Source organism: Fulmarus glacialis, unplaced genomic scaffold (assembly GCF_000690835.1).
Source record: "Fulmarus glacialis isolate BGI_N327 unplaced genomic scaffold, ASM69083v1 scaffold28158, whole genome shotgun sequence".
NCBI lineage: Eukaryota > Metazoa > Chordata > Aves > Procellariiformes > Procellariidae > Fulmarus > Fulmarus glacialis.
This window is the reverse complement of record NW_009230730.1, coordinates 7,923-30,029: the sequence shown is the minus strand read 5'-3', so window position 1 is coordinate 30,029 and position 22,107 is coordinate 7,923. Positions and strand designations below refer to the sequence as shown.

Below are 22,107 nucleotides of genomic sequence, written 5' to 3'. Positions count from 1 at the left end.
ACAGCCAGTGGGAATATTGCAATGTCTGGTGGGAAGCACGGGTCAACCATCTAGCTGCAGGTCCTGCAACGGACCTTGCCACGGAGCAAGGCTCGGTCTGCTCACGAAGAACTGCGGTACCAGCTGGGATGAGACCAACGGCAAATTTCTGGTAACAGCTTTGTTAACTACACCAGAAGTTACTTCTGAAAGCAGACTCTGATTTACCAGTGAGACTAAAGGGCTGACAGCCCTCCTGCCAGCAGAGACCAGTGCATTTCAAGCCCCGTCCCACGCAGCACGTGAGCCATCCACTGCCGGCGGGGAAGGCAAGGCTTAGAAGCGACCTTCCTAAAACTAGTGAGGAGAACACGATGGCAAAATAATTCCTCCTTGTAAAGACTCCCTCCACACGTGCAGAATCAGACTAACTCTCACCATAAACTGCTCTGCGTCCTCAAACACGTGTGCCTCCTGCTTCCGAGGAGACCTGCCTGAGGCAGCACCATCTGAATTGGCTGCGTACTCCAGGCTACCCTGCTTGGCAGGCTGACTTAAATTACAAAACAAAATCCAGTCTAGCTATTTAATGAAATTTTAGGAGGATACTCCAGGCTTTCCTTCAGGCTTTGTTTGCACCTCCTGCACAGACAGAAATAAGGCAAGATAACCTCATGTCATCCTGCACAGTGATGAAATGAGATCTCAGCCCATAGGTACGAGGCTGGGACCGATGCAACCCCAAGCAAATTGCTGCACGTAAAAGAAGGAGAGAGCAGCAGTAACCCTCTTTTTCCTCAGAGCGTTCAGGTCTGTAGGTGAAAGCTGCTCTACAAAACTAGGTATTGCTACTGGCTGGGGATGCTGCCCCTTCTCTTGCTGCCTCACGATGACCACAGCGGCTAGCTGCCTTTGGGAGCAAGCCCCAGGGGAAAGCACCGCTGCCAGGGAAAGGAAGATGAACGAATGAAGGAAACGTGCCATCTCAAGGACACGTCCTCGCCAGTAAACCAACGAGATGAGAGTAACCCTCTTCACGTCTGGGACAGGGACCAGTGGAATCCACCTGCAGCTCCCAAAAGGGACACGCCGCAAGCACTGCGCCCCGGCCGGGACGGGCATCCCTGGGGCACCCGTGCTCCCTGGGAGAACTTCGTTACAACACGGGGAGGCTGAGAGACAGCAATTAAGTCTGTACATCTGGGCACATCTCACGCAGGCTTTTAGCTGCGATTTGCACGTGGGAAATGACCGGGGCAGGAGACAGATGCCGTGGGGAAGGGACACCTGCCACCCCGCCGGGGCTGTGAGAGCCGAGGTCAGCCCCGCGCATCAGCTCCTATTGAGTTCTCCTCAGGCTCATATTTAATGCATGGGATGTACTTTTAATGGCTTAGATGTGTGAACAAATCGTGGCCTTGATGTTCCAACATGGGTGTGTGAAGGAGCCTCCAACCTTCTGCAATGGATGCAGTTTTAATGTAATAGTTAACATAAAGTGGGATGGAAGAGATGAAACATTCTATTAAGACATTTGATAATAAATTGGAAAGTGCTTTCCCAGTGCTTTACATAGTTATTCTCTCTGCTGATCTATTTAGCCAACACATGTAATTCTGAGCTACAAAGTTGTATTCCTGCTTTCGTAAACATACTTACATAAAACTCAATAACAACACAGTCTATTTATTGCTAAAATGCTAGTAGGAAATTGGAAAAGGTATAAATACAATTCATTGCTGGTGATCTCCTGCCCCCTGAAGGCACTGTAAGGCTCCAAATCTTGCTCAGTTCACAGCATCATAAAACTGAAGCAATAAATGTCACTCCTTTCTTGATTGCGCATTAGGCCAATCGGCTTTTTATTGCAACTAAATAGGCCGTCATGAAGGCACCGCTCAGTTTACTACCAGGGTATGACTTTGGCTAAATGGGGGGCCTGGGAGGCAGGAAAGCTTAGTTTTAAATAACAAAAAGGGGAAAAGAAAACAGGAAAAAAAGGGTGCAAAAGCGCATTGCTCTCCAAGGTCTCTGCACTTGCTCTTTCATGCTGTAATGCCCTGATGTACGCAGACGATTATGTGTCAATGCACATTAATATTTGATGTGCGTTATCATATTATCCCTTATGTGCACTTTCACAACCCGGTGAGCCCAGGCTCTCCCAGCCATGGGGGGTTACACAACCAAGTGGTGGCTTCGCCTCGGAGCATCCGCGCACAGCTCTGCCCTTGCAGAGCCAAAAGGGATCCTTTCGTATACCTCCCACAAAGCAGCAGGAGCCAGGCATGATCTTTACAACACCCTGTACTACAGCAAGAGCACAAAACAGATTGCCAAAACCAGTCCTTCAACTGCAAATAAAGGTGTGCGCTTAGAAGGCTGCTACATTTTCCTACCTAGGACTGAAAACTGCAGTCACAGCTGGTGTCAGAGGAGTAAGAAAAAAAAACTCCTGGGTTCATTTGCTCCCCTGTGAAACTGGGCACATAAAATGGTTGCCCTCTGCCATGCTGTCACGTGTATATGTTGTATATGGAAATTTCCTGAAAATAGAGAGGGATGCTGTTGCTGTCTCACACAATGCCCAGCCACGCACGTGCACCCTTGTAACACGCACCGATCGGCGGGAACGCAGTCCACAGCCACGGCCTCGACGCCAGCCGAGCCACTGCCCCGCACATCCTCCAGCTGCCCCTGCCATATAAATGATTAATTCGCCTACTCCATGCTGGGTGTGCCATCTCAGCCTCCAAGCCAGGCCGAGGGAAGGCAGGTGAGGAGGACCTCCCCGCCGCCTTCAGGTAGTGTCCCCAAAACCCTCCCCAAGCCCCTGTGCTTGGGCTGCGGCTCCTCCTCGCTCTCCAGCAAACAGCAAAATGGACTAACTGCAAGTCAGCTTTGGGTTTTCTCCCTCCTTCCACAGTTCTCTGTCCTTTCCCAGTCCACCCCTCCAGCCTTCTCTGCCATGACCACCCATCCCTCTGTGCCTGCATGCCTCCCGTCCACACACCACATGCTGAACGTAGGGGAAGGCATTTTGGCCATGGAAACCTAACAGGAAAATTTGGCTATTTTGAGCCATGCTTTTAAAATTATTGCAGCTTTTTTTTTTCAACTCTAATGTTGACAGACTAATAATTGTGAGGACAAATGACAGCTCTACACGTCTTACAAGCCTTCCCCCCTCAAATTTCAGAAGAATTTGTGTCTTGCTCCTACAGGAGCATGACACCATGATAAGACAAGAAAACCCCCCAAAAATCTCAGAAGTTATGTTTGGCTTTTCACAAATCAATGAAGCCAAATTCTGCTTTTATCATCACAATTTCCAAATTATTCCTTTGCACTCTGTGAACGACTGCGCATTTACGTCCGACAGAGTCTGTTCTCCCTTCTGCCAGCGAAAGGCTCCACTGGCTACTAAGAAGTTACTCCAGGGTTATGATACTGGGAGAGAACTTTTGTTTCACTGAAGTCAGTGGAATAACTTTCATTGACTTTCATAAGCTGGAAGTTCACCTTCTCAAACTGAAAACCAAGTTTGGATCAGCATCTGAAAAGAGGAGCACAAGGAAAAAAATCTATAAGCTTTATGACTCTGTAGGGTATTATCCCCCGGACACACAGTGAGTTTTGCTGTAATTGCAAAAGATCTTTTTTATTACAAAACCAAACGTTAGGGATTCTAGTTTTTGGATAAGAGATGTATGTGTGCACATAGGGTCCCTAAAAGACCTACTTGGGTGAGTAGTACAGATTGAACACAATGTGGGTTTCCATTTATCTGAGAACATTTAGAGCCATGATATATAGTCTACATGACAGACTTCCTCGATGTATAGAGAAAATATAGCCAATTTCTTTGTGTAGGCTGAATTATTTACCAGAGTGTTCCAAAGTGTATTGGTAATAAAACACTATGAAGTATAAGTAACTCCAGACAATCTTGGCTTATGTTAAAACCAGGTTTTTTTTTAAGATGTTATTAAGAAAATAAATCCTGAGAATCTGGAAAGGCAGGAGTTTGTCAAATGAACATAAGCCTCTGAAGAATTGCGTTGACTCAATGGATGGAGAGGTCAAATTCTCCAAACCACCACCTTAAGGGAGTTAGGAATCAGTCTCACTTCAAAATTAAATAGGCTATTTTGGCTCAGGATGAAGGATGCAAAGATGGTAAGGTGATTTTGAGAAACTTACCTGACTGGGAAAAACGGCTGTTTTTAACTAAAACCAAATAAAATGTATGTAGAGTAAAACAATTTCACCAGATGGCCAAACAAGCCATCATTTTTCCAAGCATTAACTTTCTAGCCAAGCACCTTCTAGCAGTGTATTATTCAGTTTAGAAATACAATGTGCTCATTCCTGCCTCCTGCTCCTCAAAAAGACTGGACCGTAAGCTGCTCTTAGAGAAACATCCTCTGAAGATAAAGCTAAATTCTTGTTCCCGTATCTTCCCTTGCTCTTTCTGCAGAACTCATTGCTGAGAAAGAGGAAAACCACGTATTTTTGGCTTGATTTAAGGTCTTTTAGAAGTCAGTGGGGATCTTTCTCTGGCTATGCGTGGGCACAAAGTCACTTTTTCCCCTTGGCTAGTTTTAAGTTGAAACTGCCCACTGAAAGAGTCCTACAATATCTCAGTAGCTTGCCAGCGAGAATGCTGATAGGAACCATGGCATTCATGCAATGCTCACCTGAGGACCTTATTTTCTGACTCTTACATGGTGTCCAGACAGCGGTCGCTAGTAAGCCTGAAGCTTTCACCTAAGCTGGAACTGCTGAAGCTTTCTTCTTGTTTGTGCTGTGGACAATTCAGGCTACGATTTTGTATTTTGCTAGTTTTCCTGCTTTTGTGCCAGTTCCCATGGTATTTCTTTCCACAGCTCAAATGAAGGAACATGTCCAGCTCTCACGCCCCGGACAGCAGGTCTAGCTGACCAGGCTCCTATGAAAGCCAACAACCTGGCCCTTCCTCTGAGCAGGTTTAATAATTAAAATATCATCTATGGACAGGTAGGTCTCCTCTTGCTTTTTTTAATGTTCCTGATGTTTTGTCTTTCACTGCAAATCCTTCATTGACCGATTTCCAGTTCAAATCTTGTTGCTTGGGCTACTTTTTTACAGTATTGCTGACTCTTAGCCCACTGCCCGCTACAGTTATCTCAACATGGTGTCTCAACAGTTACACTAGAAGTCAACTGCTTTCTTTTTATTTCAAAACCTTTTAACCATAGAACATGCATCAAATGAAACGTTTACAGTAAACTGGGCTAATTTCTGGGCAGACACTGGAGGTAGCTCTGTTATTAGGCCAGGGTGAGACAAGTGACAAGGGTGTAGGAGGGTGTAAGCCACTTGGCTGTCTCCGGCTGTGCAACGCAGAGATTGCGTGCTGCGGTCCCTTTACTTTCCTCTGTAAACCCTTGCCTGGACTGTTATTAGATATGACTGCTAAGCTCCACGTGAAGATTTATGCAGCAGCAACTTCACTTTGTGTCTTAGGTATGATCTCAAGGTAAGCAGAAATTTAAGTCTTTGCAGCGTTGCTTTTTTTAATGATTTGATTCCATTTCTGTGGTTATTTGAACCCCAAGTCCAATGAGTATGTTTAAGTGCTATATGAAGCCATGAACAAAGATCTACTTTTTCTCTAAAAGAGAAAGGAAGGCAGCAGAAAACGGCAATGTATCTACTGTATAATGCACGGGACATTGCAGATGTTAAAGTAGCTCGTTGTTTCTGCATCTGGAACAAGTAGGTCACACATAGTTATTATACACACTGCTGAACACGAAGCAGCCAATACCCACGTAATGTATGTGAGCTTTCAAACTACCTTTCAGTACTTTATAGTAGTATAGCATCTTGTTTGCAGATGCTCTGGTTGAGAGCAACTGATTGAAGGGGGAAGGGACCCAAAGCTGACTGACCTAATTGCTGTGTGGATTGAGAAGCTGGCAAAATCATTAGTTTCTTTTATATGTTTTCTTTCTATACTATAATAAAGATAAATATTGATTGCTAGAGCAATATTGATTGTAGGGGTCGCTGCTGATGGCAGCTGCATGATTTGCACAAATATCTCTCATGTACAGCGCTGCTTATTTGCATAAGAATGCAGTTTCACCATCCTCATGTGCTGCAGTGTTCACTTGCCTTATAGGAGCATTTACCCAAACCATATATATATCAGCGATTAGCAGTAAAATATGAAACAAAGGACTGAAACAGTTCATCTTCTTAATATGTTTTCTGTGTGTGTCTGTCTGCTGTGGGTAAGTGGAGTTTACTGTCCCAGCCATGCGGAAAAAAGTGTAGGACACAAGGGACCTGCTGCAATTATGCTGTAACATCATCAGCTCTCTTGGGAATACCACCCAGCTGCACAGCACGCCTGAGACCGACGGCCCTTCCTTCACCCACTGACCTAGACACTGAACATGCCAAGCCCCTTCATTCAGGCCTGGATGCCTTCCTCCAAGCTCCCAGCTTTGGGTCATCAGGGACACAGCGTCCCCACGGAATGGCTTCAGCATCTTCTCCTGAGCTGAACCTGCCCGGTGGGATCCTTGTCCACTTGCAAGAAATGGAAAAGGCCGCTCCAGCGTCGGCCAGGCTCGTGAGGAAGAAGGAAAGTTGCCTACCACGAGCATGGTCCCTATGGCAGAGCACAAAACCCTACGCTCAGCCAAAGAGTCGTCCTTGGGGTGTGTGGGACCGAGTTGCGGGAAGCAGCAGGGGTATTTACGCCCCTTTTTATTACTGGTGCAAACCCCTGAGGGGCCCGTTCAAGGTCAGGCACCTCCTGCCAGGGATACTGCTGCCTCCCTCCTCCACCTGCAACCTCCAGGAGGGACGAAAGGGAAGGCAGAGGAGCAATCTGCGGAGATGGCTCCTCACCTCCTCGGACACTGCCAGGCTGCAGGGGAAGCACTCTCTCCCGAGCACGTTATACATCTCTGCGTGTCTGTCTTACAGCTAGCAAACTGCGTCTTATTCTGGGCAATCCTGCACTTTGAGACTGCTGCTGGCTGACCTGCTGATATTGAAATTCAAAGGAAAGGCACGCATATTTAACCCCAATTCATCATTTTGATTTTGATTAACTCTACAAGTCAGAGGTTTGCAGGCTTTAATCTTGTTTTAAGAAAATACTCCTGTCCTCTCTTCTTGGCGTTTTCCAACAGGAAATTCAACAGAAGGTTTTTTCCTGTTATTTATCTCCTTCCACTTACTTGGACACATCGTGGACCTCTGAAATAGCTGCCCAGTATCTACCCAAACCATGGCTTATCCAGTGTAGAGAGTGCTCTTATTTCCTCAGTGGCCCATAAGGAGGAGATTAATACTGGAATCCAGGTTTCTGACATGGTTATGCACTGACACTAAGCCACTTTAGCAGATGAGCAGGCACTCCATTTGGTGAGTACTATTTATACACGGTGAGTGAGTATTTCATAGATGCTTTCTGGAAGATCTTAGAAATACACCACGGTTCACAACGTTACGCTTCATTCTTCATTTCCTTTTAAGTATATCTCTCGGGGTGTTATGTTGAGTAGCCCTGTCTTACAAAATCAATTATTCCTTAGCCAGCTCAGAAATAAAACCCAAAGTAAGCAACACCAACTGTCTGATTTACCAATAGATTGCAATCCAGTGCTAAAGAGCATAGCCACTGCCCTGCTTTAAATATTCATGAAGCCCACTGGTGCAAAATGCATTAAAGGTGGGAATAATGCCAGTAATACACGATCCTCTTAGTGACAAGAAGCTTTCACATATTAAAGTAGCAAGATGTTAAAGACTTTCAACTGAACAGTCTTTGTTTTTAACCTAGAGAAAGAGATTCACTAATGGAATGCCAAATTGCATTCACTCTCGTGCTATTAGCCTGCAGAATAGGATAATAATACCTGTGTGCTTTACCATGCCGTGGAAAACCTGTTATTACAGTGGGTTCTTTTCTGCCTTTTCTTTGAACTTTCCAGAAAATGTTCACATTCATATCTTACCCCTTCGAGTAGTCTTCTATGTGCCAAACCCCCTATCAGAATCCCAGGAGTCTAGCCATTAACAGATTGGTTTTACGCAAATAAAAAGATTTAAAAATAATGGTGACACAGTACAATAGCACAATTCAGCTGAGTGACAACTGGCAATGAATAACAAAAAACAAAAAAAAAAAAAAAAGAAAGAGTTAAACCAGAGACAAGGGACTGCAGAATAACAGACTGTGGCAATGCAGAATAATGTTAATTGTCGCTTTAAATCATCAGCAGCCCAACCACATCTGCTATCACACCTGCGCTCTCTTCTCTGATCTACTCTGGCACCCTAGAAATATTAGGCAGCCAGCCAGCCTCGTATCTCCAGCTCTCTGCGGTCTGGCTCTGGTACCAGCTTGCATCCCTCTTACCTGGAATGGATCAGGCACTGACCCTGCACCCTCAAACTGTTTCTGATTGACAGGGGACACTGCCGGTGCTGGGCTTGTCACCCTGTAACAACAGGTCCCAGGGCTGCTGGGACCCACTGACCCCATCTGGATTTTACAAACCTCATCAGTCAGGTGAGGTAGCTAAAGGAGCCCTGCTTACATCTGAAATTTGGTCCGCATAAAAATAGTGATCAAATAATAAACTGTAATTTCTTTTCCCGCTTAATCTAAGGGCATTTTCTGCACACCAGATCTTGGCAGGGGGAATGAGGGAATATGTCTATCTGGTTCCAAACATGGAAATTCAATTAACGTACATTGGAAAGAGGGATCTAGGTCCCCCATACATTGTCCGCTTTTATTCTAGAAATAAGAATAACAAAGAGCTAACACCCAGAAGGCTCATTTTTCAAAACATGTTTATCCAAGACTAATCAGGGGGCAGGGACAGGAAAACAGGGCTCCGTTACGGCATATGAAGTTGTTTACTTCAAAGCAGGCCTTTAACAGGCTTTACATGGTCTTGTAACGTCTGGTCGGAAATCTGCTTTCCTGCCTTTTAACAGTTTGTCTGGTAGCGTCTTCCTAGTAAATGCCCTTCCCTGCTTCCCGCCTCAAGAAGCATCTTCCCCTGCAGAAAGACTGGCTGTCAATAAAGATTGAGAACTTCAGCTCCTGCAGTCATTACACTGCTCCGTATAAGCCAAGTTGTTTCAAAGGGGAGGAAGTAGATAGTGGAAAAGCTGCAGTGGGAACATTACTGGGGTAAGTCGGATCAGGCTATTTTATTGAGCTATTTCTGGAAAAAAATAAACACTGCTACTCAGTGCTTATGATTAATAATGTTATCTTGTAGCTAATTTTATTCCTTGCCCCTCTCTTCTCCTGCCTTCCAATTTGGAAGTGCGCTTAATTATGAAAACATGAGCACTAGACTATGAATTTTGATATATTAATTTTACCATGATTTCGTTTCTATACCGCACCACCAAAACTCTCAAGGACAACTGGTCAAGGAGACAATGAAAATCCTGGCAGCTAGGGTAATTTCCTCAAGCAAAGTCAAAATTAAGCAATTTCTTCCACACAAATCTCATTATCTTATTGCAAACCTATAACCATGATGCATCTTGCTCCTGTTTTTCAACACCACAATTTCTTTTGATGACTGGAGCCAGAGCAAGGTCTCTGTGGTTTGTTTACGTGGTGTTTTTTAAAGACTACAATTAGAGGTTATTAAAAGCCTGGCAAGACAAAACCAAAATGAGCACAAATGGATGACCATATTCCTAAGCTTCTTCACTGAATAGCAGAAACGTTCATAATTTCATGCCTGACCAACAGTGCACGGATGCCTTGCCTGGATGAGGTCAGCTGCCCAACCCTGGGCCCAATTATCATGTTCACCATTCATTCATTCATTCACTGACTCCTCTCTCGGCTCCATTCCTACCTTCCAAGTTAGAGTTCGGGCAATATTGCTTTATCGACATCTCACTGCCCAGTCTCTGTATCCATCCTTTAGCTGCCACCAGCCCACAGTGTCAGAAGCATCATCCAGACAACAGCTCTAACATTTGCATGATTATTTTGTTGTCTCTCTAAATTTGTATTAATTACTTAGATAGAAATATGAGGCTTGGCATTAAGGCAGTGGTAGAAGTACAGCTCTGTAAGTAGTGGCTTTTTTGATCCATTTGCTGTTCCAAAATCACAATGAAATGATTAGTTTAAAGTTGGCTCAATGTATGTTTGCATAGTTTCTAGGCAAAATGAAAAATTAAAAAAAAAATTATGATAGAATTATTTCCCTTCAGCTTATGTGGTTTAAGGTTTAAAATAATAAAAAACCCTGAATACTTCTGAAACCTTTTTTAAAAAATAAAAAATAAAACAATTTCCATTGAGAAAATGTCTAAATGTACACTCTAATTATTTTAAACATTTGAGGGTTAGGTCTTCAACTCCAGCAACCAGGAAAAATTGAGACAGATTTCCCAGCGTTTCTAATGCCACACATGAATTAACATGATGATAATACTAATGATACTTTTTAACTGGAAAAGCTTTAGGTCAATTATTTTTCCCAATTCTATTTCTACCAAAGTATAAAGCTGTAAAATCCCAGATGGAATAACATAAGTTATAACAGCAACAAAATGGATAACTGTGTTTCTAGACTTCGTCTAAATTGTGCATGTTCCAGAATTATAAACCAAACTGTTTTATACATTTTTTCAGAGTAATAACCACCTCAATCACTGTGTGATGAATCTCTGGGTGCAGAAAATTGAAGATCTAATATTTTTAATGCTTTCTAAACCACAGTACCTTTAAATAATAAAACATTCATTAAAATAGAAGAGTAGACCAAATTACTGTACCAAACATCCTCTGCATCTTCGTCACACTCCGCCCCAAACTGGCAAATGTCACAGGTCGATGTCTCTTTTTGACTGGTTTCACCTGAGCCTTCATTGACTGTTTGATGGAAAGCAGAAGAATATACATTAGTAAAGACAGCACTGTAGCAAAGCACTTCTCTCTCTCTAGAAAAATCTGTTCACCGCGTCAGCCTTAATGCGCTGCCCACAGAGCCGATGCCTGGCCAACAGCCAGTGTTTTCGAATGGGGCCAACACAGAGATTTCCATGTCGGTCTGCGATAAAATCCCCTGAATTATGGAGTTAAAAGGAAAACTGGAGAAAGACCCTTCCTCTTCCTTTTCCACTCAAACAATGATCCCTTCAAGCTGCAGCTCGGGCAGGTTGTGTCACCGCCGAGGCGCACCGCTTTGTTCCCTGGGAAAATAATGGAGGTGTATTGACAGCATCACACGCTGCCTTGTGTCCTTTACCGGTGAAGGCCTTGAGACGGACCCAAGGGGATGTTTTCCTTGAAAATGTTTTGAAATTACCTGCCGTGCGGTGCAATCTAGTCCATTCCAAAGGCAAAACATTTTTCTCTTCAGAAGTACAGCTATGAGCCCCAAGGACTAGTTATCTCTGGCAGGAAAGATTTAGTGCTGTCCAGAGGAGGGGACGATCTCTAGCATAGGTTAAGTTTGAAACCCAGGAAAGTCAACACCCTTGCCTGCAATCGTGTAAAGTTTGTAACTGGCCCTTAAGTCAAAAACGTGAAGGGACTGAGGGGAAGATAAAAATAAGGGTATAAGAGGACTGCGAAAAAATGTTGTTGGCTGAGTACTGAAAGAGAGAAAGAGACCACTAAGGTAGGCACCAAGAAGAGGGTTTGTTAAAAGATCCAAAAGAAACACCATCTACATTTATATTAAAGTATATAAGCACCTTTTGACGTCTTTCAATAGGTGTTGCTCTCTAGCAAGACACAGTACCTGGTGATATCTGTCTGCCGGTTACAGAATAATTAAACCAACCCAGACTTTAAGTATCAATCAGCTTTGACTGATGTTATCTGCCTAAACAGCCTCTGCAGTGTCATCCTTTCATTTGGAGTCAGCACTGTGGTGCAGGCTTACCGCATTTGGGTCCAACCTAGCAAGGCTGGTGGACACGCTGAAGCGTGTCAGTAGCCCCACTGACACTGACGGGACAAATCACCCGCCTGATGGCGTGCACCCGCTGCACGAGACCCCGCTAACCTGGGCGTTACTGGAGGCTCTCGGGTTGGAGTGCTCCGACTTTGAATATGCTGCTTTTGTTATTTACTCAAGAAAGAAGAAGAGTCCCAAGCTTTCACAAAGCTGTTGGAGGAGAAAGGGCTTTTGTCCCTGAAAGAGAAAGTATGACCCCAATGCCTGCTTTCTTACCCTGGACAAGTTATCTAACCTCTGTCCTGTTTCCCACTGTGTAAAATGGGAATAACACCACTTTCTATCAACAAATATGGAAACAAGTTTATTAAAGATTGTCATATGCTTTGATACTACAGTGATATAGACCACAGAAATACCTAAGGTAGATGGTTTGTCTCAGAAGTTTTTTCCTGAGGCTTCATATAGTCAAAGAAAATGGTGGTATGTTTAGGTACGAGCTATGCCACAGCAATTTATCAGTCTTGCTTGAATTTAGACTATATTAAAATGAAAAAAAAATTACCTATGATGAGCATTCTGATGATCCTAAAAGGGGAAAAAAAAAAGGGGTTGCCCTATTTGTAGATCTTTGCTCACCTTTATATCCACAAAGTTCACGTGCAAAAAACCAAAGGGGAAACTCAGAAAACATAGCCTGGATTTTTGTTCTACTGCATTGTCAGGTTTTGTAGGGAGGGTCTGAGCTGTGGTTTTTCTGTTTCCTTAAATGACTGAGGAACTCTTTAGGCTCGTATTTTATAAGAGCCAACATACGAAGGTCGACAGGGTGTCCAAGGGCCACGTCCTCACACCATTAGCATCTCCTCGTGCCACGTGTGTGATTCTGACCCAACAGCATCGGGAGGCTCATGCTGCTGTACAGCTCCTCCCCACTTCTCTGCAGCTGTGTCCAGGCCTGGGTTCTTCACTGAGTTTCATATATATTTTAGATTTAGAAATCTTTTTTCCTGAGGAGATAACTTTGATAGCCAATCTTGGCAGGGAGTTTCCAGCGGTTAAGATATTAGACAGGACACATGATCTGGATCCATCAAGTCATGCTGCTTTGCTGTGCCACAGTTTCACCATCTGTGAAAGAGGAACAGACTCTTTGGCAGATACTTTGGGAGCTGTAACGAACGACTGTATGCAAAGTACAACGGGACCTATGGGCAGAAGACTTCTTATCGCAGCTGAGCACTCCTCACCTACCAGGAATATAACAATTGCTCCAGTTCAGGAGGGTGAAAACATATTTTTTATGGAAAAGAGCTACAATTTTTTAATTTTGTTATTCTGCAAATAATAGAAAGAATACTTTTCTTGTATTTCCTTTTAATTAAAAACATACGCCCTGGGTTTTTTTCCTTCTTGTACTGTTTCTACTTATAACAGTCCAGCAGGTGTGGTTTGACCAGGGACTTCACACAGTTCCACATCACAAGCTGAGTAAAACAACTACTTAAGTCATTAAAGGAAGGCATTTGAAAGATTGAGCATTCGGAAGAGAACTAATTGATTCAGAGAGGAACATCCACATTAAGGCAGAATGCAGTTCTTGATTTCTACTAGAAAATAATAGGTCACTCCTTCATATTTTTCTGAAGAAGCTCTGCATTCGGAATTCCATAATGAATGCGCACATTGTCACTAAATGTCCGAGCATGCAGCAGTCTTGATTGAAAAAGACAGCTGTTTATCTCTCTCTTCTTCTGTTTTCAGTAACCACAGATAATATTATTCTTTACATTTCCTTAAGGTGTGTTTTCTCTCCCTACACAAACATACACATTGGCATGTGCACCCGCACCCGGGACTGACACATGCAGGGGCTTGTTTTCTCCATGCTGTGCAGATAAGTGCTTTGATAAATCTGGACATCTTAGAAAGAGCTATTTCCCCAGTATTTCCTGCTGCTTTTTAGCTTGAGGACAACTAGATGCTCATTTTCTAAGGTGACACTTTTTCCTTTTTTTTCCTGACTGCACTTGCTGATTTGCACTTGCTTTCATATCTCAACTGAAAAAAGAAGTTAGCAAAAATAATCTACTTTCTGGATTCCTCTTCTAAAAATAAAAGGCATACGATTCTCTTTTTCTCATGCACGTTACAGAGTTCTCATATTAGCAACTATTGAGGTTTAACACCAAGACCCTGTAGGAACACAGCAGGGCTCCAGGGAGGCTAATCACTGAAGCCCACCGCTTATTATTTACACAACTGAGAAATGTTAAGCTGCAAGTTCCTATTTGTATTAGCAAGATTAGCAACTTCCAAAGTTCAAGGAAATGTGCTAACATGGGTTAGAAGGTCACTAACATTAGCTGAAAGTCACTTCAGAGACTATCTCAATCTCCTAAGCAGTATAAATTCTTTAGCCGGGAAGGCACTACACACAATTTACAGAGTCAATGGACTGTGGTAACCACAACAGCTCCTGTTTTAATCATTTGGTCCTTTTTCTGGCATTCTCACTGCACTCAGATCCGATAGTTGTGATTTCAAGAATATCTGTATTGCTTGCAAGTCCCACAAGAAAGAAACCATTTTGGAGACATTTTACTTTGTTTCCATAGCTGAAAAACCAGACTGAAAGTATCATCAGCAGATTGGTCTGACTCTGTGCTTATCTCCCGTAGTATCAGGAGAAAACTAAAAGCCCCAAACTGTCCCCCTGCCATCAACACCCCCACTTTCTCTTTACACTTCAATCTCTTTGAGTCAGGAGTCTTCTGTAGGTGCTACAAGCCCAACAAATCATGCTGTGACTTTATCCACACAGCTTTCCAGACTCGTGCTCTACTAAGAGTTGATGACTGGTGGTTTAGCTGTTTTAGCAAATGGACACAACAATCTCCGTGCTCGAGCTTCTGGATAACTTGCTCAGTGTCTTCCAAAGATGTTCGATGAGAGTCAAAGGCAGGATGGAAATAAACTCTTTGCCATTTCCAGAAAAGCAGCTCCAATGGGATGGTTAGGAATATGCACAGCAGCTCACAGCCTTGATCTGATATACAGATACTATACTATTATTTCCTAAGTGACACAAGGGACATGCACATAACTCGCCTGATGGACCGTACTGTGAGGAGTAAATGGAAGTAAATGGAAAGAGGAGCTGGTGAGCCATGAGGGAGAGACAGTATTAGGTGGCAACACCGGCTAAACACAAATCTCTCAATCTCTCTTTGCTAACACGCCTCTGAAGGCAACAGGGCAAACTCAGGAGAGTCTCAGTTCAGTTTTCACATGGCTTCGTAGGACTACTAACACTATTATAATAATCCCTGTTCAATATATTTTAACTATACTGGAGAACACAACAAAGAAACAGCATAAAACATCATCAACACACACTTGAATATACAGAAATATGACTATAATGATTTGTTATGATTGTTTTTTGTATTATGCAGTCTTCCTTTGATTGATGTGATCAGACGCGTGCTCATGGTGGGACATCTCTGCTATCGTTGAAAGAAGAACTTCAAACAAAGCTCGCTCTAGCTCATCCTAACAGGATATCCACTTGTTTTTAGCTATAAAATCTAGGTAATAACAAAAACCACATGGAGATGAGGGTTGATGGCCATTTTTGTATGTTGGAATGAAAGGCAATGTGCAAATTAAAATGTGGAGGAGAAGAATGCTCTTCAGAGCAGCTGAGGTGATCTCGCCCCATGCTTCAGTCCTAACAGCAGTGCACCTCTGGGCAGGTGGACAAAGTGAGAAAGCTCTGAGAAACCAGGGCAGAGAAGCCAGCAGAATTTACTAAATGTGTTAGAACAAACACTATCTGCACCTCTGCCAAATGGCTGAAAACACCTCACAAACTTGACCAATAAAAGCCCAGATGCTGCAAGCAACTTCACTCTAATCAATAAGTCTTTTTTCCTGAAAGCATTAGCTCAGTCAAAACCTGCAAAGTGAGAAAAATGAAGGGTGCGAAGCAGGGGGTCAACTCACGAATGACTCTGCTCTCGAAGTCTGGCAGAGGCTCAGAACGGCATTACGGTCAAAATGAAAAGAAAATGGCCTACCGTATGGGTAATAAATCCAAACTCTGACATGCCTTGTTCTGCTTTACACCTGCCGCCTGGCTCCATCTCAATAAATACAGATTTGCTCTCTCTCACACACACAAACACGCTGGGGAAATTACTTATTGCACGAGAAAACAGTGTCTCTACCCAGCTCAGGACCTGACTCAGAACTTCTTAAGGAGACCTGAAATACTCTCCTTTACGCCAACGGGCCTTTGATTGGGTTCTCCATAGCACTAGGGGTCAGTCCTTGAAACCACCTCTTTGCTATCGACGGGCAGGTTATTTAAACAGCACCAGGGTTGTGGTATACCTGAGCTGGCTGCCCAGGAAACCAGACCACCTTTCCCACCGTTTATATTGCTTCAGGTCCCATCTTGGGTACCTCCACGTTGCCATTCTCAGCCAAGTGCTGGAAAAGCTTAACGGGACAACTTCAGCATAATGCAAATACCTAACAGGGTTTTCGGGGAGGAACTAGATGTATCCAGCCAGCTCAGCTGATAAAACGTGCTCTTATCTTCTTGCTAAAGACCACATAGATACAGCCTGGCACTGCTTTGATGCCAGTCAGATTCAATTTGCCGTGTTTTCCAGCTCTCATATTTCTACTGTGACTCTCAGGTTATATTTTTTCTTAAAATCACAGCTGGTGGATTATCGCAATGTCTAAGGATCTCACTTTCTATATATATTTGTTTTGAAAGGTACATCTAAGCTTTAGGGCTGTGGAGAAAAAGCTTGTGAGTAAAATAAACACTAGAAACTATCAAGTTTATAATTTTAAAAAACGAATTACTTTTGTAGGGCTGATTGATGATTTTTCAGTCCTGTGCAATGCTGAGTTTATGTTGGACAGGAAAGAAGCACTTCTGAAAGAGCCCACTCTTGTGCAAGGTCCTGTGCTGAGCTCACCCACACCTTGTGCTGAAGGCTCCGATTCTGCCCTGGATACAGCCTAATTAGTGCAAGCAAACAGGGTCTGGGAAGTGCCCTGAGTTCAGTAAATAACTACTATAAAAATTGTTTCACATTATTACTAAACGCTGCTGCTTTCTCTAGTTCTGTCTTTACTTTTTTACCTCCTGTCTCCCTTCCTGTCATGCCTTCCTTCCCATTCTCTTTTGGCTTCTTTCCTTTCCCCACCGCCCCCAGGTTTTCAGTTGCAATCACCCTAACACAGGGCCCAGCACGGAGCAGCTCTGGCAGCCCTGCAGACGAGGTGCTACTGCTGTGAGGAGAGGCGTGGGCCCACGCAAAGCCACGTGCCTCTCACTTCGCACAGCTCAACGTCTTAAGAAACCTTAGAAGCCTTCTCCAGCTGTCCTACAGTCCGGGGGCTTGGTGGCCTCCCCTGAGGAGATGGGTAGCCTCCGCACCCTCTGAATCTCATTTACCGTGGCTGAAAGTGGATGGGATGGGAATGGTTTCACAGGAACAGCACTGCTCCTCTGCATCTACCTGACTGCAGTTCCCTCCTTTCAGCGAGCGCAACCGGAGGTCCCCAAGAGCATCCGGGTCTGAAGTCAGGACAGACCTCTGTAGGGACTTGCCTGTATTTGTACAACGGTGGCCAGGAGGGAACGGATTCAAATCTTACTCAAAGTTTATTTATTTTAAATAAAACACCATTTGCTTGTTTCTGTCTCATGCATATCCCTGCTGCTCCCACAGTGCATTTGATAAAAAATTAAAAACGATTAGTCGAGGCCAGTTTCTCCTAGCAAGTATCTCTAATGGCATTTCAAAAGGAATGGCTCATTGAATAAAACCCTATTGTAAGCTTTCTGAATGCTGACATGAAACAGCTGTGATTATTGCACCCTTGTGCGGTCCCCCTACAAAATTTGATGTTTGCCCAGTGTATGTGGGATGCCAACATTGCAGATTTATGGAGGTGTACGATGACCGGCATTGACAGTATTTGCCAGCTTGAGGAAGAGGAGGCTCATTTAAATTTTGCCAAGAGCTTTCATAAACAGCTTTGAGTAAAAAGCCAAATAGCACGTGGGGACTATTCATCTCTGCCTTGCATTAATTTAATTTTAAAGAGAAGTCACTTCCTTGCAGGAGAATTTTCAAGGAGTAGATACAGCTTGTTGTAAAAACACGCCTGCGATGCTGCCAAAGCTTTTGTGGCATCAGTCCCTGCTCTCATGTATTTCAATATGTCCAACAGCGCAAACAAAACAACCAAGTGGACATGCCCACAGCTGGATGGATGCAATGCAACGGGTCACCAATCAAGGCCATTATTAAAGAGCCTGGAAGGAGATTACTGTAGTCGTAATTGCAAGGACCAGAAGATTTTTCAGGATCAAGGAGAAATAGAAAAAGATGATGTCTGATTTCTCCCTCAGGTTGACTTGCCTGGCCACACAGATCATTAAACCTCAGCACTGTGTCAAGGGAGATGGGAAGCTGCAGTCCAGGAAAGTACCCAATACCATAACGCTTTTCTTATTTGTCAGAAAAACGGCCACCAAAGGTACTCAGGGGGAGAGTCAAGTGTGAGCCGCTTGTGGCCCTACGTGCCAGAGTGGAGGGGAGCAGGCCAGGCTTGAAACCCTCTTCATCCCTTCCGTGGACTGCCAAACACCCTCTCCCTGCGGACCGGCAAAGAGCCCCGGCATCTTTGGGCTCTGCTGAAAAGCAGAGAGACTGGTTCTGGCCCCTGCTCCTCCTCTTGTATGTCTGGGCAGAAGCTGCATCCCATACCGCCTGAAACAGGAGCTGACTGCTGGATACCTTATGCTTCATGCACTAAACACATGAGGCAAAGATAATCTGACGGATGGAACATATGGACTATATACATGCTGTAACACTGCACTTAAAGCAGATTCTGTCGAGCAAATACTGCATTAGATATAGGTTCAGTTGGAGGAATGTGAGTCAGCAGTGCCTTCCTCTGCAGGGGAAGATCCTACAGTTGGATGTAAACCACAGAAGTTACCCGTCTGTGCTTTCCCTGACCTCTGTCAAGAATTCACACCCCACCTGAGGTCCTAAGCACTTATTCATTCTAGGCAGAGAGGAACCTGGATCACCGAATTTAGAGAAATCAGTGAAAAAAATAAGGAAGGATCCAACCCATGGTTTGACAAAGCCTACAATAAGGAAGCCCCAAATGGGTGATGTGACTTTCCAGGGCTTTCCGCACTGAAAGGGTACTTTTGCCAGCTTCCTCCCTGGTGGAACTATTAACAGAAGACTTGAATATGAACCCTTACAGCTACTCGTCTTTCAAGAAAGAAAATGAAAAGAACAAAGATAAAACCTAGAAGAGCTGTCTAGCATCCACTTGGTGACTACTTCAGTTTTAAGGTCTTTGTCACTTTGCTATTGATTTAAGTCTGTGTATCCTTTTGAATATTAGTATGGCTAGCAAGATAGCAACATCATACATAAAAATGTTCTTTATTCTGGAACAGATGAAACTCCCAGTGGTAAAAGAAGATTTAGGTATCTCTGAAGATTTCTTATCGCTGTGCAACATAATTCTCTAATGGTTCAGTGCCTTGGAGGGTCATCTGAGATCACTTATCACATAAATCAAATAGGTGGCAGGCTATAAGAGTGGAAGCCTATAGCAATTTCATGTGTTTGCTCGCAGGCATCAAATCTATCTTTTAGGCAGACTATAGAGGAGATAATATGCCACTCCATTTAAGCCACTGAAGAAACCCAAATCTGGGTATTAACCAATTTTAGGAAGCTGCTCCTAGTCTTGACTGCACCACAATTATCTTGGGAAATGACTGGTTTTAAATCCTAAAATGCGGACCGCAGACACTGGTCCTGATTCTAATTTACACTAAGGCTTCTGTAAATCACTCTGGCAATGGAAGGGAGTGTCAGAGCGAGTGAAAGTCCAATCTACTTTATGTTCCATTTACATAATCAGGGTGGTGTAAAGTGGCTCTACTGTAAAAACTACTTGGGACCACCTTTCACTGAATTCAACAAGAGGCATGCAGTTTTCTTCTCCCACTCGGCTTTTCTTCCATGTTATACTCCTTTCTTTTTATTTCTGTGGTGCTAATGCAGGTTACACACACGTAACTGAGAGCAGGCGCAGCCCTGGAGCTCAGAAATCGAGAAGACGTGCCAAGCTGATGCTCTGCAGAAGAAGGCAGCTCAGCCAGGTGCCAAAACTGGCAGTCCAAAACCACGTTCAGCCAGGCTGTACCCTTGTGGTTGGGAGCCATGATAGATGGCTCCTTATCTGCCTTTTCCTCCACCAGCTCAGTGGTCAGCCTGTATGCAAAAGGGCGATCCCCAATCCCCCTTCACAGCCCCAGAAGAATTTAATATTTCCGCAGTAGCACTCCCTGATCTGCAATTGTCACCGCTGAGCCGATCCTCTAAACTTGCACAACCAGGGCTCATCCCTCTGTTCGCTCCTTTCTCTGTAAGTGAGAATTTCCATTTAAAGAAAAAAGAAAATCCAGCTCAGATCTAGTCGTAAAAATATTCCTCGGAACATGTGTAAAAGTATTTCTGCCTCCCCAAGCCTGTAGCCAGGCAGTCCTTGGGCCTCTGCTGTAGCTCAGGGCGCACAGGAGTGCAGGCACCTAAGGAACTTGCTAGAAGCTAAGATGAGGGCAACTGCAAAGTTTCTAAGTCCTGCAAAAGAGGAGATGCAGTATTTATGCAACATAGATCCTCTTTTATATAACCCTATTCTTCAACAAACACAAAAACATACTGCATCAGTTAATTGCATGAAAATGTCCAGTAGTAAGATGACCTTTCAGGACAAATGTGGAAAAATCAGATGAACTGTGTTTTTCCTTTTTATTTCCATTATTAGTGGGAAGTTGAGGCACTGCGTGAGTAGAACCATTACTGGCTTACTGTACGCCTTATGGTTTATGCGGTGGAATAGTCATGTCCACGGTACAAAAGCCGTGACAAATACTGGCAGCACTGCTGATAGCCTTAGCAGAAAGGCAAGGGAGTTCATGAGTAGCGCAGCCACTCCTGGAAGGGTGGCAAAGATTTAGGAGAAGGAGCCTCCACGGGCCAGGTCTGTGGATAAACTGGGAATCTATTTTTGTGCTGTCACCCAGAATTTACGTGACTGTGCAGGGAAAAACCTCCCAGACCTTCACTAACAGGACAAATGTTGAGTGCGACACGTCAAACTCAGTCTTGATATGAGCAGCAGAGAAGCATGGATTTAAATCCATTTACACCAGAACGATGTTGCCCTTCTGAGTATAATTTTACAGATGTGTTTATGATATAGGGGGAGCCATATGGCACGAAAGGTTTAAACATTTAATCTCACTTAGCTTCAATACACTACATATACAGAAAATTGGAAGCCCAGCAGGAAAATGCCAGATTTCATTCTCACTTAGTCATGATTAACCTTTATGAGCTCGCTCAGAGTTTTGTCACCTGTGAAGTCAGTCAGGGCAGGCAGGCTGTGAAAGCCCTGACTTTCTGCTCTGGCCAAGGCACCGCAGCCCCGGAGCTCGAGCCATCCGAGGGCTGTGCTGCCCAAAATGCGGGCCTCTCCCAGCTGAACGGCAGCGCACCCTGTTCCGTACCTTCTCCCGGGTACGGAAAGTGTAGAAGGGACTATAGGGAGTGAATGACCTGGAGGGACTCTTCCCCTTCTCTTCCTGCAACTGCGCTTCTTTGCACGGCTCAGGTGGGTCAAGTTTAGAGCAGCCGTACACTGGCAGACGGATGCAAAGCAAATAGCTGATCCGTATCTCACTTTGCAAATATGCTCTTTCTCATTAATATTGATTCCCACACACAAACACTTTAGCTATATTCACTGATTGCATTACCATTGCAGAAGTGTAATTAACAAATTAAAAGGGAGGATTGTGATTCAGTTTAATTTGGGGAAAATCTTTAAAAAAAAAAAAAAAAAAGTCTGATGTTTGAGGATCATTCCCCTCTGCTATTCATTTTAATGCCTTGGACATGCTATAAGAGAAATGCTTTCATCAAAATAAACATGTCCTGAGTATGCTGCAGTACTGGCATACACGGGTACTTGAAGAAGCATCAACGAGACAAAAAACAAACAAATGAAAGAAATCCTGACAGATGCTAAA

At 43.9% G+C, this 22,107-nt stretch overlaps 1 protein-coding gene across 1 annotated transcript in view; it reads right to left on the bottom strand.

Annotated features, from left to right (window-relative positions):
- Positions 1-10,906, bottom strand: part of TMEFF2 (transmembrane protein with EGF-like and two follistatin-like domains 2) — a gene marked incomplete at its 5' end in the record, with an annotated part of 54,972 nt that extends 44,066 nt beyond the window's left edge. The window contains one exon of the mRNA XM_009584338.1: positions 10,810-10,906. Within this exon, the coding sequence (XP_009582633.1) occupies positions 10,810-10,906 (97 nt within the window). The remainder of the gene's footprint in view (positions 1-10,809) is intronic.
- Positions 10,907-22,107: the final 11,201 nt, after the last annotated feature.